This window comes from Magnolia sinica, chromosome 2 (genome assembly GCF_029962835.1).
Source record: "Magnolia sinica isolate HGM2019 chromosome 2, MsV1, whole genome shotgun sequence".
In the NCBI taxonomy this organism is placed as follows: Eukaryota; Viridiplantae; Streptophyta; class Magnoliopsida; order Magnoliales; family Magnoliaceae; genus Magnolia; species Magnolia sinica.
The window spans coordinates 3358051-3377139 of NC_080574.1; the positions used below are offsets into that span (position 1 = coordinate 3358051).

At 39.5% G+C, this 19089-nt stretch overlaps 2 protein-coding genes across 5 annotated transcripts; one reads left to right on the plus strand and one right to left on the minus strand.

The window, feature by feature from the left end:
• The first annotated feature begins 3663 nt into the window (after positions 1-3663).
• Positions 3664-9251, plus strand: LOC131231966 (uncharacterized). 2 transcript variants are annotated; one of them, XM_058228395.1, is made up of 3 exons: positions 3664-3822; positions 5507-5728; positions 8964-9251. In XM_058228395.1, exons 1-3 carry the CDS (start codon positions 3805-3807, stop codon positions 9009-9011), a joined length of 288 nt encoding a protein of 95 aa, XP_058084378.1. In that variant the 5' UTR covers positions 3664-3804; the 3' UTR covers positions 9012-9251. The 2 variants fall into 2 exon arrangements, with proteins under 2 accessions (XP_058084378.1, XP_058084385.1); XM_058228402.1 differs by lacking the exon at positions 3664-3822 and adding an exon at positions 5092-5118.
• A 2697-nt stretch (positions 9252-11948) lies between these two features.
• Positions 11949-15185, minus strand: LOC131231996 (uncharacterized). 3 transcript variants are annotated; one of them, XM_058228410.1, is made up of 6 exons: positions 15053-15185; positions 13799-13891; positions 13628-13693; positions 12886-12943; positions 12694-12805; positions 11949-12575 (listed from the first exon to the last, which is right to left on the minus strand). In XM_058228410.1, exons 1-6 carry the CDS (start codon positions 15077-15079, stop codon positions 12449-12451), a joined length of 483 nt encoding a protein of 160 aa, XP_058084393.1. In that variant the 5' UTR covers positions 15080-15185; the 3' UTR covers positions 11949-12448. The 3 variants fall into 3 exon arrangements, with proteins under 3 accessions (XP_058084393.1, XP_058084390.1, XP_058084392.1); XM_058228407.1 differs by having other exon boundaries at positions 12655-12805; XM_058228409.1 differs by having other exon boundaries at positions 12655-12805; positions 13799-13864; positions 15053-15184.
• Between the last annotated feature and the right edge of the window lie 3904 nt (positions 15186-19089).

Below are 19089 nucleotides of genomic sequence, written 5' to 3' on the forward strand. Positions count from 1 at the left end.
GCCGGTATTTACGCCCACATCTTTTCATTTCATACTCCGATTTCTGTCCTTTTTAGAACTGAAATCGTACGAAAGTTTACTATTTCAGTTCCAACAATGCAAAATGGGTGGCGTGTGTAAATGAAAATGGGTTTTGCAACTCACCACCGTATATCGTGGTGAGTAAACTCTGTGGGGCCCACTGTGATGTAATTATTATTATTCACGCCTTCCATCCATTTTTTCAGCTGATTTTAGTGCATGAATCCAAAAATGAAGCATATCCAATTCCGAAGTGTACCACACCACAGAAAACAGTGTGATAATTACTTCCACCGTTGAAACCTTTTTAGGGCCCACAGTGATGTTTATTTGTCATCCAACCTGTTCGTAACGTCAGGCAGACATGGATGAAGAGAAAACACAAATATCAGTTTAATCCAAAAGTTCTGTGGCCCAAGAATTTTCAACAGTAGGCGTTCAAGTCCCAGTGTTTCATGTGGTGTGGGCCACATGACCTTTGGATATATTTTGGAGTTGAGATGTTGTTGATGTGTATCGACGTTGTGACATTTTTTTATGACATCCATATCATTAAGAAGGTGAATCGAAGTTGGGGACACTGGTAGAACAGTCATCATTCATGTATTAGAACGTGATGGACCGCAGAGATTAATCACAACAACAACACTGGGCCCCATCTGAGATGGAATGTCTGAGCACGAACAAATATGCTTCATAGTACACAGACTACCAATATCTATATGTATATATAATGTGTGACCCTTATATGTCATTTCCAAACATTGATTTGTACTAGAAATTGTATGCATAGTAGGACAATACGTCCTATCCAAACATTGGTTAGTGGCACGTTTCTAATGGATGTATTTTGAATATCGCCCAACGTATACATGAATAATATCGGAATACAATACAATACACCCAAAACGCGAATCCAAACAGGCCCTTAGGAAATCGGCGTCTCGGATTGCTTGGCGTGACCCTGCCGTAATTGAAAACAGATTGGCTGGTGTAACGCACACTAGCGACTTGGCTGGTGTGTTGATGTCACCAAGTTCTATGGCCCCACCATAAGGAACATGTCATATACAAACCGTTCGTCTGTTTTGCGAGATCATTTTAAGAGTTGAGAACAAAAATCAGACAAATCTAAAGATTAAGTGAACCACACTGCATAAAACAGTGAGAAATTGTATGTTTATCATCGAAACTTTCTCATGGGTTACAGAAGTTTTGAATAGGTTTGATATTTGTTTTTTCTATTCATCCATGTTTGTTTGACCTTATGAATATTTTGGATAGCAAAAAAACAGTATGGCGGGCCCTAATAATATTTTAACGGTGAGAATCATTGTCCCATTGCTATTTGTGATGTGGTCCACTTTAGCTTTGGATATAACTCATTTATGAGAAAATGCTTTAAAAGCATCTCTCGAAATGGATGAACGGTTTAGATATAATAAATATCGATAGGGCCCATAAAACTTTGATTATTTATTTATTTATTATTTTGTATTATACCGTTATGTGCTTCAGGATTGCTAAACTGTTCCGCAATTGTACTGTCTATTCATACACGAGTGAGGTAGCTGATGTGCGGTGCACTAGCTAGGGGTGTACATTGAGTCGAACCGAGTTGAGCTGACTCGGCTTAACCACTAGCTGACCTCAGCTCGAACTCGACTCGACTCGGTCCTCGAGCCTGACTTGCTAGCTCAGCTTGGTTTGGTCAGCAGCTCAGGCAATTCAAGCCGAGTTCGAGCCAAGATCAAGCCAAGTTCACCATTTACAGCATTTTTACAAACACCTGGACTACACCTTCAAAATCTCATGGTATTTGAGACAGCAATAATTATTTTACAGGTATTTTATCAAACACCTTCTAAGCAACATAAAAATCAAGAAAAAAGGGTGTTGGTTTCATATATCATCCTTGCCAACAGCCACACTTCTTTGAGTCATTTTATCAAATACTTGGTGAGCAATATCAATATCAATATCAAGGTAACCGAGTCACCGAACTTATTCAATCCGAGTTTGATTCGAGTTGGGTTCGATCCGAGTCGAGTCTCAAGCTAGGGTGAGCTCGAACTCATTTTTGAGCTCAAAAAATCAACTCGACTCAACTTGAACTCAGCTTCGAACTGAGTTGAATCGAGCTTTTTCGAGTCGAGCCGAGCAAGCTAACCAAGCTAGCTCGGTTAGTGTACACCTCTAACACCAGCTAATCCGTTTCCACCCTAGCCGAACGATAAGCCCTTGTGGGCCTACTTTGATGTATGTGCTTTATCCATGCTATTTATTATTATTATTATTTTTTCCAGCTAGTTGTAGGATATAAGTCAACATTGAAGCACATCAAAAGCCTGAATGAACCACACCACAAGAAACATTGTGGATTCCACACTTACCTTTGAAAATTTCTTAAGAATTACAGACGTTTCAGATTGTATTATCCCTTCTTTCATTCATATATATATATATATATATATATATATATATATATATATATATGCACACCTCGTGGGAACTTCTCATAAGGTCAACCTATGTGGGCCCACCATGATGTGTGTCGAACATCAACACCATGTATTTGATGGGTCCCCTTTAAATTATGGGATATCCCATATATCAGCCATATAAAGAACTCAGGTGGGCCATACCATCTAAAATCATGTGAAGACATGCCTAAAGCATATAAAAGCACTTGGCAGGCCCACAAGAAATTTGGATGTCTTTGGAACTTCCTTTAACCCCTCATCTAAGTGGGACACGTATAATAGATGGGCTGAATTTGTGAACCACATCTCAGTGGACCAACATATAATTATGAATGTTTTAATGGGAGGGTAACTCCTCTCAACTTTTATACGTGGTGTGGCCCACACAAGTCATAGATTGACTTGATTTTTGGGATATCCCATAATTTAAAAGGGACCCATCAAAATCACCCATGTTGATGTTGGACACGCATCATGATGGGCCCACACAACACGATCTCATGGGAAGTTTCCCTGAGGTATACCGCGTAGAACCATTTCCTCCCCCCCCCCCCCCCGAGGCTCACCATGTAATGCCCATTAAAGAATATCGTGCCGACCTGACGGACGAGGTGTATCTTATGTCCATTCCTTGCAGTTCATAGAGAAAAGTGTCACACACGCACACAAGTACACACGGGAAAAAGCATGTTAGGACAGTCTACCATCAAACACTTTAGTGTTGCCCTTTTCCTATTGATCCATCCCGAGCGATTAGCTGACCGCCTTTTGGATGCGAAAATTTTCAAAATCATACCAGTGAATTTTCACAACTATTCAATCCATCTCTGTTTGGAAGTCAATTAAAGGTCAGTAGCAACGGCCCATAGAATGGCCACAGATGGAATTTTTAGAAAGCTATAATTACTAAAATGTTATACTTTTGTACCATTCCTCAGGTGTCCTATTGTTTGGTCGGTTCAGATTTATTGGATTGCTCGCCAAAATCTCATCAGTTATCAAGTTACTATTGACTTATAATGCTCACTAAATGGTATTCGACGCACACTAGATGCTTTGTTCAAATATCGTGAAAGTGCAGGCATGGGCATTTTCGTTATTATAATAAGAACCAGGTGCATTTTCATGCCATTTCATACATATAATACGGCCGCGAGAATCTGATCGTTCTGTCATCAGCTGTCTTCTTTTCACAGCCATCTATGTTTTTCTGCTCTAAAATCTCCTTGTCTGTGTAAAAATTCCCTTTCTCCTCCAAAAAACCTAGAAATTTCTCACGAGAATTCGCGAATCGGAATCCATGGAAGACCGTAAGGAGGTAATGATTTGCTTCTTCTGTTCCTCCATCTGCTCTCTTCCTTGAATTTCACTGCTCTCAATCACTTACTCTGTAGAGCATAACGAGTTAAGGTTCGGTTCTTTTGTCAAAGGAGGGATTTTCATCCTTTGGAAGCTTTTCTTTCCGCATTTTCATCTCTGGAATTTGGTTTTCTCTTGTTTTAATGGCTTTGAACGGTGAGAATCCGTTAGAAATCGTTGAAGGATGGGATTTTTATGGCATTTGAGTAGTTTATTTCAAAATTTAAGGGAAAAACGTGAGAAAACCGCATGTTTCGATGAAAGAATGTGGTTTTAGCATCCTAAAGGTGTTCGATATCCTTTTATTTTTTCTACACTAGAGTTTTTTCCCTTATGGCATAAACGGCAGGAAATCTTCAGAATCATCTAAAATTGGGGATTTTAAGGGGCTCGAAGATATTATGATGTTGTTTGCAAGGTTTCTGTATTTTCTGCTTTGAATTCCAACCCCCCACCCCCCCCTTTTTCTAGTGAAATTCTGGAGAATACATGTGAACAATCGCATCTTTTTTTGTCGTAGTTTATGCTTCTGAGGAGGTTCAGATGTGTTGTTATTATTATTATTTTTAAACGTTGGTGTTGATTGAATTATTGCGTTGAAATTCATTAGAGTTAGTAGTGTTTTGAGGAGGTTATGATCTTGTTTGTTATTTCCTTGGAATTATTTTCTTTTGTTGATTTATGGTAAATTTGAGGAATATTTATGCAAAAATGAATCTTTTCTTTATATTGATTTTGTTTTTAAACTTTTTAGGTCCTAAATAAGGTTCAACATCATTCTTCTTTCTTATTTCTGTTAGAGATCATTTGGTTTGTTGCAAAGATGGGATTTGTGGCTTCGGGGAGATTATCTTCATGTTCTCCTTCTGTGTTGTTTTTTAATCTAGCTTCAAGGTCGGAAATTTGTTTTCTCCTTTCTAAGGATATTTGGAGTACCAGAATTGTAGCAGCACCAGTTCTTGCAGGTGGAGCCCCCTGTTTTGATGATCCAGACCTTCAATCTGATGAGCCCTGCAGTGCAAGAGTCTCCCAGTTTAAAATACTAACCCTTCAATCAGTGACCTGTAAAGAGTTAAAGAAAATACAGCAATGGTCTGAAAGAAAGGGCATAGATCAGGGGTCCAGGACCATCCAATCTGGACATCCCAATGCAATGAGTGGCCATCATCAGATCAGCAGTCCAGATAACTAATCCTTGGCCTTGCTTGTGCAGAGTGGGTGCATCTGGACGCTTTATGTCCTGATGCCAGAGCCTGTAAACATCTCTTGTCTAAATGTCACTTATTTCAGATTTCTAATTAAAATGGTTGTGTTTTCATAGCTGTTGTGAGGAATAATGCTTCTTGTTATTTCTGAGCTCTTCGTATTTGAAGGATTGATATCTTTGAGCTCAGATGGTTTCAGTTGTCTTGTTTTGCTTCTGCATCTATTTGTTGAGTTTTTTTTATTCCTTCTTTTTTATTTTTGATTAGTTCCTTCTGCTTACAGAATTTTTATGTCTTTGAACCTAATTTTCCTGCCTTCTGCCTTGTTGGTGTTCTTGGATCTTATAAATTAGTATCACTTGATACATCAGTAAAGTTCTTTTGTTTTAATTACAAAAAAAGGCTCTTGATCTTCACATATTTCCTTGTGCTTTTCAGAAGAATGAGTGGCTATCAGTTCCCCAATTTGGAGATTGGGATCAAAAGCATGGTGTGCCGGATTATTCCATGGACTTTTCAAAGATAAGGGAGATGAGGAAGCAGAACAAGAAGGATTTCAGTCGGGCAAGCCTTGGAAATGAGGAAGAGCTCATCTCCAACCAGCATCATCAGCATGAACCACTTCGTCAACACCAGCCACACCACAACCATTCTCCAACTGTAACGATCCTTTCCCTCTCTCAATCTGCTGGCTTGTTTTGTTTTGTTTTTTTTTTTCCCTGCATAGAAGCTTTAGTCTTAAGAAAAGAATCCTCAATGGAAGAGTCTTACTTGGGAAATGATCATATCTTGGGGAAGAGCCACCCTTTATACAAATTGTGCACTGAAGTGCAGCATATAAATAACCTCTACTGGTACTGTTGGGCCATATGTCCATCAATTTCCACTGTTCAATTGATGGGTCATCTCAAATTGGGTCATCGCTCAAGTTGTGTGGATAGGTTGATTGTTTCATTCAATTAATTGGCTATCTTAGGGTCCAAAAGAGGTCCATTTATCAGATGCCAATTTGAACTATTCAATTGGTGAGTAATCTAGTTGACCCTAATTAGTTAGTATAAGGTTTAGGTGGTGGTGATGATGATGATGATGATTTATCCATGAGTAATCTAAAAATGGCCCCCATTGCTTGAAAATTGCATCCATAAAATGACCCTAGCCGTTCATTTGATGGGTTTGTTTGTGGATAAAGGGCAGTCCATAGGATCAGATACTTAAGACCATCTTTAATCCAATCGGTTTTATTTGTTTCCCAAGCCACGGGCCATATAGGAGGTGTCCACCAATTGGACGGTCAAGGTAATGACTGGTCCAGTCCCTGCAAAATAAAAGTTTTGAATAGGTCATGGTCAGAGCAGTTCAAAAGTGGGCAAATTAAATTTATACCTGGCTGTTGCCACCCATAGTCAAGGTTGATGGCCTGCTCACCAATTGGAAATCATGGATGGTTGATGCACTGGTATTCAATGTATATTTTACAAGATGAGTTGGGTATAGTTTATAGCATGACAATTTTTGATAATGTAATAATTTATGTGATGAGTTGTATATTGTAGAAAGTTTTATATTTATTGCAGTGTTAGTGCTTAGTATTAATATATAGATTACATGTTTTCAAGAAACTTTCCAGTGCTGGGCTAAAATATCTAACTTATCAAGCACTCACTATCTGTAGCCGTGGAACATGATGTATGAGATGCGGACTGCTCATGTATTGGGTCGTACCATGGCTGGAGCACGCCTCAAGAATCACACTGGCTAAATCCTAGCCGGTGATTGTACGACTTTTGTGGATTATAATTGGGAGGCCACTACAATTCTAACACGGCCAGATGTCCCCCAATCAGAGACCAGGGTCAAGTCTATCTGATCATTGATCAGTGTGATTTTTGCAACATGGCACGTCAAGGGTAATAGCCAAGAATTGAATTCTTGATAATCAAGTTAGATCACCGCGTTTATCCTTCCCCATCTTTCATCGTCAATTGCCGTTCAAACTGTACAAGTGATCTGAGGATACTGTTTTCCCGGTCATATTTCAAACTCGTAATAATAAATTTCAACGGGCCTAATCTTCAAATACTCAGCCTCCTTCAAAGACTTTAAGACAAGGAGTTGTGGAAAATTACAAGAAGCCACCATTTAGAAAATGTGTAAAAGAAAGAAAGGAAAAAATAAATAAAATGCATGGTCAAACCCAGTGGTAAAGTAGTCATTATACCCTACCAGGCTTTTCCAGGTTGGCAACCAAACTGCAGTGGCCTGGCCCAGCCTGAGTCTTGTATGGGGTTTGAGGTGGTTGAATAATTGGGTTGGACACGGGCTTTCACTTGTCTGAAGGTCTTGAGCAGCAGGTCCTTGAACTTTGGTGGGCTTAAGTATTCTATCAATTCCTTAGCTCATGGGCTGGAAGTGGATGTGGTTTGGTTCGTCTTAACTAGGGCTGTCAATGGCCCGGGCTCAGGTGTGCAAAATTAGAATGTTGAATTGGGGCGGCCCAGCCCAAAAACAGTTCAAAATCCAGGCCCAGACCAACCCGAGGCCCCGCCTGTTGACAGCCGCCTTTACCCACAGGGCAGGGCAATATATGACCACAACTTGAAAAACAACTTGAAAACTCTGACTTGATGTCTAGTTGGGTTAGTTCAACTCGAAACTCGGTTGAGTCCTTAGGAGACTTGACTCAGTATTTAATAATTAAATTAAATATTAGCATCAATAAATACTAAAACAGTAACCTAAGGGTTTAAAAGAAAAAACAGCCATACCAATCAATAGCCTGGGTGTTCTCTGTTGGTTGGAGACGATGACATTTGTAGGGGAGCTCATTACTTTGAATCAAGCTCTTCAATTTTTACTTTTTAACTTTTCAACAAGCTCATGACTTGTCTCCTGTCAATGTGAGTCGTGTCTAGTCAGAGCTGAGTCAGTGAGCTGATGAGTCGTATCGAGTCAAGTCCGAGTTTCCCACAGGAGGGAGTTTCATAGTGATTCAGCTCAAAATCTTGTTGAGCTTAGAGTTGAATCACTTAGTTTTGGATAAAATGACCAGTTTCCGCTTGGAATTTTATACATGTAAGAACTCTGCATGGGGAAGAGGGATGGTGGGGAGACTGGGATTTGGGAGGAATCAATGATATCACATGGATATTTTTAATGGTTTGTTCTGTGCAACATAAGGAGTATAGATAGCTAGGTAGAAAATCTGTCCATGGGTTGCCTGGTTACTGTTGTCCAATCGGTCTGAATTTTTTGTTCTTTTCCCTGACCGCATAATGTGGTCCCAAAATTTCTGTCTCCACTTTTGGCATGTGTCTTCATGCCTATGATGTGTTTGTTCTCCCTGACTATGGTATAGGATTCCATGTAGTAGGACTATCATGTAAACTACCACAAGTTCAAAAGCCTAGGGCCATTCGCATGAGTGATTGAATGGGTGGATGGTGCCACGTTCTGAGATCCGGGCCGGTCATTAGGTGGGGTTGGAAAAGAGCATTTCCTGGTCCGTAATTCTGGCAGATCAACTGGTCACCATGCCTGTTACAAACGTAAGAGGAGCACGGACATTTAGAAAATTACGAACACTCTTTATTCACGTTTATGTGGCCCACCACGTGGTGGACCAGCATTGCTTTTGGGACGGAATGTTAATGATGAGCCCCACCTTTGTATACTTCCTGGATCCACATTGGCATGTGTGCTGTGACTCACAGAAAGTGTTGGTGGACTCTCTCTCTCTCTCTCTCTCAATTTTTTATGAACGGTTCTCTCTCTAGTTTGTTCCTTTTTTATTATTATTTATAAATAGAAGGGTGAGGAGGAATATAGCTTTCCACCAGTATCATATGTGTTTTGACATTGACTTATTTTGTTTATAATGTTTGTGTGGTGACAGACGAGGAAGAAGATATTAAGCTATTTCAATTGCTGTATAAAAGCGTAAGAATTCCAAGAGCTTTTTGTTTACTTTCGTACTCCACGAATTGCTATGACCTGCAGTGGAAGGGGAGAAAGGCCTTCACATGTTTTTTTTTTTTTTTTTTGTTCTCTTTGTTGCTTGATTGTTTTGGCTTTTTGAAAAAAAAAGAAAAAGAAAAGAAGAGAAACTTGTGTACTATGGAGAATGTGATGGTTGACATGTAGGCACAATGGATATTACTAAATCTACCATTATCTTTTGACCCCTCGGATTTATTTATGAGATATTCGATTTCACAGGTCAGATTGAATAATTCATTCTCAGTCATGTTTTGGCCCAATGCAATTTGCCAATGCCTCATTTGCAAGGGCTGATCGATGAAGAAGCCATTTGCCCAATACTAGCCAACGAGAGAAACGTGAGATCCGAGTCCGCCACCCGGATTGCCCCCCTTAAACATTTAGCAAATGCGGCAGGCATGTGTGAAATCTTGCACAGCCAACTGGATGAGCCCACCATGTACCATTCCGTAGTCCCAAAGCAGGTCTTGTCTACTCATCAGGTGGGCCAAACATGTGAAAAACATGGACGAACAGTAATGAGAGGAATGACCAGTTTTATTGGCGAATGTGAGTTCCTCACGGCTGTCGATGGGTTAGGCCGTCCAAGCCTTACCTGTGACGTGAAACTCAAGCCCCAGCCCAACCTTGGTCCATGTTGGATGTGAAGGGTGGCCCGATCCTGGGCCCCGTGGGAAAAATGGTAGACCGGAGCCTGTTTTCCTCACCATTGATCTAGTGGGACATATCATGATTGAGCCTTTATACGAATTCAGAAGCCTCTGTTGGAAGATGAGTGTAACCCAACCTCAGTCTTCCTAAGTCGAGTTGCTCCTACATTTCAGACATGACAAAGACCTGCTGGCTGCCATGATTTCTGCAGTCATCTTCTCTGGTTCATCATTTGACGCATCATTTAAAAATCAGATCTATTCACAACTCCAAGTGGGAGGCATCACAGGGAAAGGTGAGGATGGAGACGTACCCCATTAAAACCTACCTGGGGCTCACCGAAGTTTTGGATTTGGTTTGATATGTGGTTTTTTTCCCCTAGCCTTGGTTGTACACTTCATGGACGTGTTGGATGGCATATAAACATCCCGGTAGGCCCAGAGCTGTGGTGGGCATCTTCATGCTCGCTGTTCTATGTTGTAGGCCCTTGTATCAACATGAGTTTTATGCTCGTGTCCATGAGCCTGCACAACTGATGGATGGGGTGGATGTCATACGCACTTCAAGTTTGGTCCCATGGAGCTTTTGGCTGTAAAAGCAAAATCTCCGTAGAATGACTCATTGGTAAATGACCATTACACGTCTAGCATCACGCATTGGTAAATGACCGCTACATGTCCAGTGAACGGGCAGTAAATGCATTCCATGGAGAAGAAAATGCAACAACACAGGGAAAGTAATTCAACAAATGTAGGATTAGGATCTTCCAATCCTCAAAATCTTTGGGGGTGTCCTCCGTCCTCATCTATGGTGAACGTGCATTGCATGGGTGACCCCAGCATGGTGTTGGGACGTGTCAGGATTTAATTGGCTCACTTGTTGCTGTCAAAGATGCGCCCAGTCAAGGAACTTGACCTAACAACTTTCAAACATGTTTTGTCACATCCCAACATCATGGAGCTACCCAGTGTTGGGTTCACAATGTAATCCGAGTCCATCTACGGTGGTTTCAACTGGTGTTGCGGTCACCTTGTAATCTGAGTCCATCTATGGTGGTTTCAACTGATTGATGGCTTTGGTCCCTTAGCTTTGCTGCCATGGTGTGTTTATGATGGTAGACACAGGGAAAATAGTCCAGCCCAACAAGTAGCATCATCTAATCTACAAGAGTTTTGGGGCCACCTCAATGGTCTGGACCCTTGAAAAATGCAGGATGCTCAGCGATCTTGCCAACTGCAATTTGGATGGTCCTGATAGCCGTGTATGAGTACCATAAGTGAGGAGCATGAGTCACCACCATTTCCAAAATGGTAGTGAACACTCATCCCAAAGTGAATGAAAATCCCTGTCCGTTCCAAGGTGAAATGGAAGGAAAAATATTCATGTTCTAAAGGATCGTGATGCTCTCCACGCACAGCATAGATATCTTTCACTTATCAATACAATTTGTAGGTCCTGCTAGAGATGGGTTACGAAACAAAACTTACAGTAAAAATGCTTGCTGAGGGTGTGTTTGGTTGCAGCAAATTAGACTGACTAATCATGATATTTCACAATATTTATTGCAATCAAATGAATCCTAAAAGAAAAAGAAAAAGAAGTAGACAACTTACAGAGAAGATGTTAACTGGGCGATTGGTGAACATTTAGTGATGGTTCCAACAAAGACAGTGGATGATCAAATTCAAAAAACAAATGTCTAATATCATATGTTCGAATTGATTGACTAATCATTGTAATTTAATGGATAGCCGCCATCTATATCAGGGCCTCATTGCTTGGACAATTTGGAATTCATTACATGTGCAATACTCGTGCTATGGCTAGGTGCACGTGCATGGCTCCTCAGCTATTGCAACAGATCAAAGCATTCCTTCTGCATCTCACCATTTGAAGGAAAATTTTCAGACCATTAAACACCCACTACAAGAAAATTGGCCTTTCCCGGCGGTCAAAACTGCTGGTAAAGTCCGATAAAACCGCCGGCAAAGTTTTTACTGGCGGTCTAAAAACTGCCGGCAAAGCCTTGGTCGGTAAAGGTTTTGCCCTTTACCGGCGGCCAGCAGCATTGCGGGATGCCCCTAAATCGTCACTTTTGCACTGAACTGGCGGAAAATGGGAAAAGGCTACGGTAAAATGCGTAGCTATAGAGATTTAGCTACGGTTATATTCTGTAGTACCTCCGTGGCCATTAGAAATAAAAAAAAAACAGCAAGATAGATGGGATGGGGGCTGTGAAGGTGTTCTCTACGATTTTCCTCTTCTTTATTTCGATTTTCCATAAATTAATTAAAAAATTCAGATATTACCCCAAAATGGTCGGTTTGATAATAATCTAGAACCCAAACAGGAAGGAGCACTGTTCTTTTTTCTTTTTTTTTGAAAGGTTTGCAGGAAGCAGCACTTGTAGCTTCTGCGTGACCACAATGGTAGAAACGTGATTGGGACCAGACCCATTGCATTCTAATCGACATTTCACTTAAAAATACTATACAACATCTGCACAGACCAATTTCCACTTCCCTTGCGATGTGCTGTGGGTGCTCCCAATTCAAGCCGAGCTGTCTGATCAACCCTCACAATGGAGATCCTTCCACATAGTAACTCTCCATTTTCATTTGTTGACTTAGAGCTCAGACCCTATATTTGCATTCAGACATCACCCATTTATCTTTCCTGAAGCTGGCTTTGTAGAAGGAAATAACAAGGTTGCAATTGCTTCTTAGGCTTTTACATGTCTTGCTGTATCTTAGAAGATTGCTGCTGGTTTTGGTCAGAATATCTAGTCACTTGAGCTGCATTCTTCAATATCGCCACAGGACTGATGCCTTTGAGAAACCATAACCAAGGAAGATTGCTATAGCCAAACATACAGAAACTGTTAGCTTGAGAGACCAGTTTACTGAATTACATGTTTTTCTGTTTTAGGAACATACAATGAAAATTGTTGAGCAGGATGGAATTCAAACAGCAACCTCTCTTCTGTAAGGCAGGGACCTACTACCAGCATACCAGAACCAGTAGCAAGCATCAGACAAACACCAAGAGCTACTCCTTGACTAGCAATAGAAAAGGCCCCCACAAAGCCTGCACACGTGGTGACAACACATCATCAGAGAGAGACTACATCTAAGACACTAAACACAATAATTGAGAAGCTCACATACCATGATACCACCAAGCATAAACCAGATCTTCCAAGAAACAGAGACCCAACATAATCTTCTGCAGAACCAACAACTGACATGTGACAATCCCTACAAGGAAACCACAAGATCCAACATAATGGCTTCTGTTATAACTACAGCAGCAACTGCTTGACCTTCAAATCTTTCAAGGAAGATTCTTTGAGTGACAACAGAGAAGAGTGTAAAATGTCACTTTTTCTTAGAAAGTTACAACAGACAAACTTGAACATCCATAAATTTCATTTTAAAAACAAAAACACAGATAAACAGCACTTTTTTTTTCTTTTCTTTTTTACATAGGTTTCATAGGAGATGCAAGAAACATTTTGGGCAGAAAAGCATGCACAATAGATAACATGGGGCAAGCAGGGCCTCAAAATACTCCCACAGGGTGTGCTGGATATTCCAGAAGGTATGTTGGACATTCACATGTTATTTCATGATGTCCCCATGATCTAATTTGCAGAACGTATGTGTTAAGCCACTTACCAACACAAGCTTATCAAAGAATTTCTCAGCGGATCAACAGAAACCTATGCCAATGGTATTGGTAGATGGTGATATGTTTGGATATGATAAATGATGTAAGGTCAGACAAATTTTCACCACATTATATTATTGTGTGCTTATGGGATCTCCAAATGTACCAATTGATTCAAACAAAGCAGTTGTGAATTAGTCAAAGTAACTTATATAAATATAGTGACGGCAGCAATATTACCTGCTGGCCAGCTCGTTTGTAGATTTCAAGGGCTTTGAAAGCTTCATGCCTAGGCATCTCAAAAAACTGTAATGAAAATAAATAGTCATTCAAATATAAATGCAAGGCCTTTATGAAATCCATAGGCCAAGAAAAAGGGGGGTTTGGCAAAAAATTATACAATTAACATACCTTATCAACAAGATTAATGACGCCATCATTAATCGCACAATAAATTTTAAAGCTCTCTTTCAGCACCTTTGGAGTCAAGAAAGAAATTTTGAGCTGTCATAGAATAGGCAGGAAAATACTTAAAAAAAAAAAAAAAAACACCTAGGCAGGAGAATACTTTCATGTTATGTTGATTAAAGGAGTGCCTAGACTATCTTGGGCATTTCTGCCCTCATTATTACGGGATTTGTATTATTTCCATTTTAATAAATCTAGCATTTATCAGAAATAATAATTAATTGACCGTACTGATAAGAATAAAGGAAAAAAAATATATATATAAAGCTACAAACATAAATAATATATAATTGATTGTACTGTATGTGACCTGATGTGGATGGACCACGCATCCCAACCCTCCCAGATTGAAAGCCGAATGTGGACCATTGCCGCATTTCGGGTATTTATACTAACAGAGATTGGAATACAGGTTCATTGCTTACAGTGGCTCCTGTCAGCACGTCCATGCTTGGCCCAAACTGCTTGGAGCATAGTTACCTGATTCACATTTCAGCCTGAGTTCACAATCCCTACATAAACCTGCAACTAACCGTGAATCAAACTGGACCGAACTAGTTAAACCCCCATTGATTTAGGGACAACCAAACTGCCAGTCCTGTAGGAAGGAGTGTAGAGGAGGCTAACCAGATGGATAAGATGAACCCAATTCATTGAGTTATTCAGCTTTTATAATTGGTTATTTGGTTCACACTAGTAAGTGCAATTTTCACTAGTTACTAAGTTGATTTGTACCACAAAAATACCCTGATAACAATAGGGCAAAAAGAAGAAGACAATTTTTTCAGATATGGTGAAGATGATTTCTATTCACATATCTGCTTGTATTCTGTACTTAATAATATAGGATAATCTTGCATTGAAGCATATTAGAATATCAACCGACTACCATCAACACCCATGGTACAGTGGAGTTATATTAGATTTGTTATTGCCTTGCGTTTTAGATTTAAGGAGAATTTTATTAATGGAATTTAATGACCTAAAATTACCATATCCTAGCTGCATCGATTAGTTTGTGAAATCTAGATACACCTATGGATGGAACACTTTTGTTAGTGCAAATGCTTGAAAATAACTCCACTGTACCATGCAAACATAATTTCGGTACCACAGAGATGGATAGAGAAAAGGTAAATGCAAATGAAAAGACAGGTTGTATCAAAGGACAACATGTGGCTTCCCAGAGCATCATACCTCTGAAAGAAGTTCTGTGTCATCCATAGCATGAAGATCTAAAAGCCCAGCCCTAAACTCCCCTCTCAATTCAGGAGAATAAAAACCATCCACTGCAGCCGTTGCAACTGAACTTTGAGCAGTTGGGGTGTATGGTTCAGAGCCCGCCTCACCATGGAAATTCAGGTTCCTCGTTAATTTAAAAAGCTTCTGCTTTTCCTCGGCAGATTGTGCTCCATAACCCTAGCAATTATGTTCAAATTTAAGATAAATAAAATGAAAATAGAAAAGGAGAAATGATATTCCAGTTTCAGGGTTAATTTAGAACCATCATCACATTCAAAGGGGTTTATAGCTATAACAGGTAGAGCAGAGGCATGCCCACCCATCATTCAAATTTTAGAACACCTGTGTCAATGCTAGAAATGCTAGCAGATGCTGTCAACTAGAAGCGGTAAGGATAGCAACATGGCTTAAAATACCATCCCATCTCACACATATCCACATTGTCAAAATGGCACAATTAGTATGAAATTCAAACTGATACCAAGTACACACAGTGTATCAACCTGTACATGCCAATACACATTCGTTACAAAATGTTCTGACATGTGCAGCAAACAATAAACATTCTGATTATTGAGACATGAAAAAAGGGAACTTTTCTGTCATGCTTTCTCCTTGTTACTCTTTTAGAAGCACAATAGGTATGTTGACTGAAAATTATTGAGAACTCAAGCAACCTTTAAATTAAGCTGGTTTCTCACGTTACAAAGAATGTATCTCCTTGCAATTGAGTGGATGGCTCCAAATCAAATTCCTCAGCTGGATCAGCCCTAATAGCACGAAGCTCTTCATTCCTTAGACTTCATTAGTAAGCGTAAACTTCTTGATCCTCTCATGTAGAAGGTAAAGGCAGCTGATCTAGCTGTATCTAAATCCCTAGCTTACATCCTTCTCTCCTTGTGCTTTCAGGTATTCCATGACAAAGGCCTTCTGCATAGCATTATGCATGACCTTCTTTTTTGTGTTTGATGTTCCTGTTTTCTGGCCCATATTGTTGTGCTACTGGATTGTTCTTTTCATCCTGACAATGAAGCATCAAATTCTACACATGATCAAATACAAAAATGTTCCATTCAGCATTGGAAAGCAGGTGAATCTCTCATAGCCTTATTATAGTGTTTTCATGACCACCGTCGCCACTGCCACCACTACTGGCACCATTGTAATGATACTATAGGAAAACTTTTGATATTCTGGCAGAGTATGATGGTTGATATACAGGATCTAATAAATTGTAAATGCAGCATAGAATTATAACTCAAATTAAACCAAAGGTTAGACTAATTTGGTCAAACCTTTGGTTTTTTTAATTTTATTTTATAGGGACCCTTTGCCTACGGCCGTTTGCAAAAGTGGATTGCATGGTTAGGTAAACTACAGCCAGTTGTAGGTCATCAGTACACTTTTCAATGTCCAGCCAAATAAAAGAAATCAATCATCGTGAAAACCAAAAAAAAAAAAAACAGAAGAAGAAGAAGAAGAAGAAAGAAAACCTAAATGGAATGATTGCATTGGATTAAGCAATTGGAATTAAAAACCCAAAAATCCAAAACAAACCTAATCCAGTTTTACAAAGATGAGACCGAATTTCCAGATTCTCACCTCATAAGAAGAAAGATAGAAAAAACTTGAATTTCTTCAAGAAAGCATCTCCAAACCTTAATTTCTTCTTCTTCTAGTAAAACATGTCACTGAATCACTCTTTTTACATGTACGATGCCCAAGCACCAATATTCTTAAAAAAAAATCTGCAGTGAGTAAAGCTAACAGTAGCAAGGACCCAGTATTTGTGTACATGGAAAGGATGGAGAGATAATACAAATGCACAATGAGGTGGTGATTTTACCAAGATAAACTCTGTAGAAAGAAGAACACGCTATTTCAACAATTCAGAATAAGATCCAATTTATGCCAAAGCCATTGTAGCAATCCAAGTCATATGTATAGCAAACAAGTCTAAGGACCCAAAATAATTGTGTACACATCAAAGAAGTTGGCATTGCCCAGGGACCATACTTCGAGATCAATCTAGCCAACCTCGATTCTATTCTTGACTTCATCAATTGAAGCATAAGATAAATAATTCATTCCAATAAATTGCTAGTCATTCCACATCAGTAAAGGCCCAATAAATTTCCCCTAATATACATGTAGCATGAACAAAAGCAATATGACGAATGCATGGATAGTCTCAACTCATATTCAAGAATTCCATACAAGATTTTGCAAAATGTGATATTTCCAAAACAGAAAAAGTAAGATTTTAGAAACATATTGCATATGAATTTCAAAAACTAACATTTTCATGGTTGCATCCAAGTCTGGCTCCTCTTTGTAATTGAAAGCTTCATCAAAGCCTAGCTCGTTCTTCAGAAGATTAACCTGAAATATATCATTGAAATTTTATCTGTGTTATAAAGGGAATATGCCTCGATGCAAATAAGGTAGTAATTCCAACAAAAGATGTGCCTTCTGTTTCGTGCCAGCACTTCCAACAACATAACAACCAACTCAGCTGAATTTTTTTTTCATGGTTTAGAGCAAAATGGGACTATCCCCTCTTTATTGTTATCATGAATTCTGATCAGGAGCAGAAAAGCAGGGAAATGCTAGCCATGTTCAGATGGGTTCCATTTATCATGTTGTCCCAAAACCATGTGTACAAAGTACAAAGTACTTCAAATTCTTAAAAAGCTTTGCTTCATGAATGCAGATAATTCAAGAAGAACTGGAGAAGTTGCGACATGATAGTTAAGAATAGGAAAGCTTTTTAAACTTAATTGGGATCATTTTTCGATTGGAAATCCAAGACGGACCAGCGGGAGGTACATTGACTCAGATCTTGAAAGATCAACTAGGTGAAGTGAAAGTTATGTGTTCTTGCCTGTTATGTATTCAGGATTCTAAAGTAGAAGTGAGATACTATCAGTTCTACATGGCATTAAAGCTTTCCTGATGCATTTCTGAGAACAGTAAGATGTGTAGGGAGTTTTGTTATGTAATGAAGAATTACAAGGTCCCAAGTCCTAACATGTGTAGAGTCATCAGATATCCATAAAAGGCCCATGTTTTGGTGAAACAGACTGCTGATCTGATGAACTTCACCATTAATCTACCATGCTATGGTAGAAGATCTCCTCAACAGTACAATCTTAACCTCTCAATTCATGGTGTGCAAATAGATGGTTAAGAACAAGAAAATGCAGCAATGTTCACATTCAATTATGGAAGAAGCCAAAGTTAAAGATCTTCCAAATTGGGTGATTCTTGCACCCACTAGATTGACTACTTGAACAATGTGCCCCACCAAACATACAATTCATCAGGATTTCCTTAGTCTATGCATAGAGAACTCCATCCAATCGCTGGTCTGCATCACCAAACCATGGGACCCACTTTTACAGACTCCAAGCTTGAGCATGAGTTCAAGGAACCAAAGAAAATGATATAAATCAGATGAAATAACTCAAACCATCCCTCCTGTAATGGTGTTCCAAGAAACTAAGTTCCTTTCAGGCATTTCATTGAACAACTGGTGGGTATCGATCATCATCCCACATTTTACATGCATCAATTGACATGTACTTTGGCATGACGATGGTGGCGACCTTGACGGTGAGTCATCGGAAACTTCTCTGGTTGACAGCCACGTTACAAATTTGAATTGAAGAAATCCTAACCGTCGATGGCCGAAGCCCATCAAACGATTGCAAGGTGCTTGTTACAGAGCTAGAGAAATGTACGGTCGCCATGGATTCGGCACCTTATCGAGCTTGTCATTGCAAGAGCTTTTGTAAGCTCATGCTTCTTGACAAGAAACCCTAAATCTTCATTTGATAAATGACAACAAAAAATGGAAATATGAATCAAAATACACCAATACGTATGAGTACCTAATCAGAGAAGGGAGGCGGAGAAGAGGTGAAGGGCTGAGACTGCTGGCTGGACCAGATCTGAGTTGCGGCAGGGGCAGATGATCACTGAAGAGTTTG

Bases quoted from the DNA above. Each gene is read 5' to 3' on its own strand.
- LOC131231966 (XM_058228395.1), top strand. The intron at 5,729-8,963 runs GTAACGATCCTT...GTGTGGTGACAG, and splicing joins ACCACAACCATTCTCCAACT to ACGAGGAAGAAGATATTAAG.
- LOC131231996 (XM_058228407.1), bottom strand. From the start codon at position 15,079: ATGGATGACACAGAACTTCTTTCAGAG. The intron at 12,944-13,627 runs GTAATATTGCTG...TTGGTTCTGCAG, and splicing joins ACAAACGAGCTGGCCAGCAG to AAGATTATGTTGGGTCTCTG. The intron at 12,806-12,885 runs GTATGTGAGCTT...CCACGTGTGCAG, and splicing joins TTATGCTTGGTGGTATCATG to GCTTTGTGGGGGCCTTTTCT.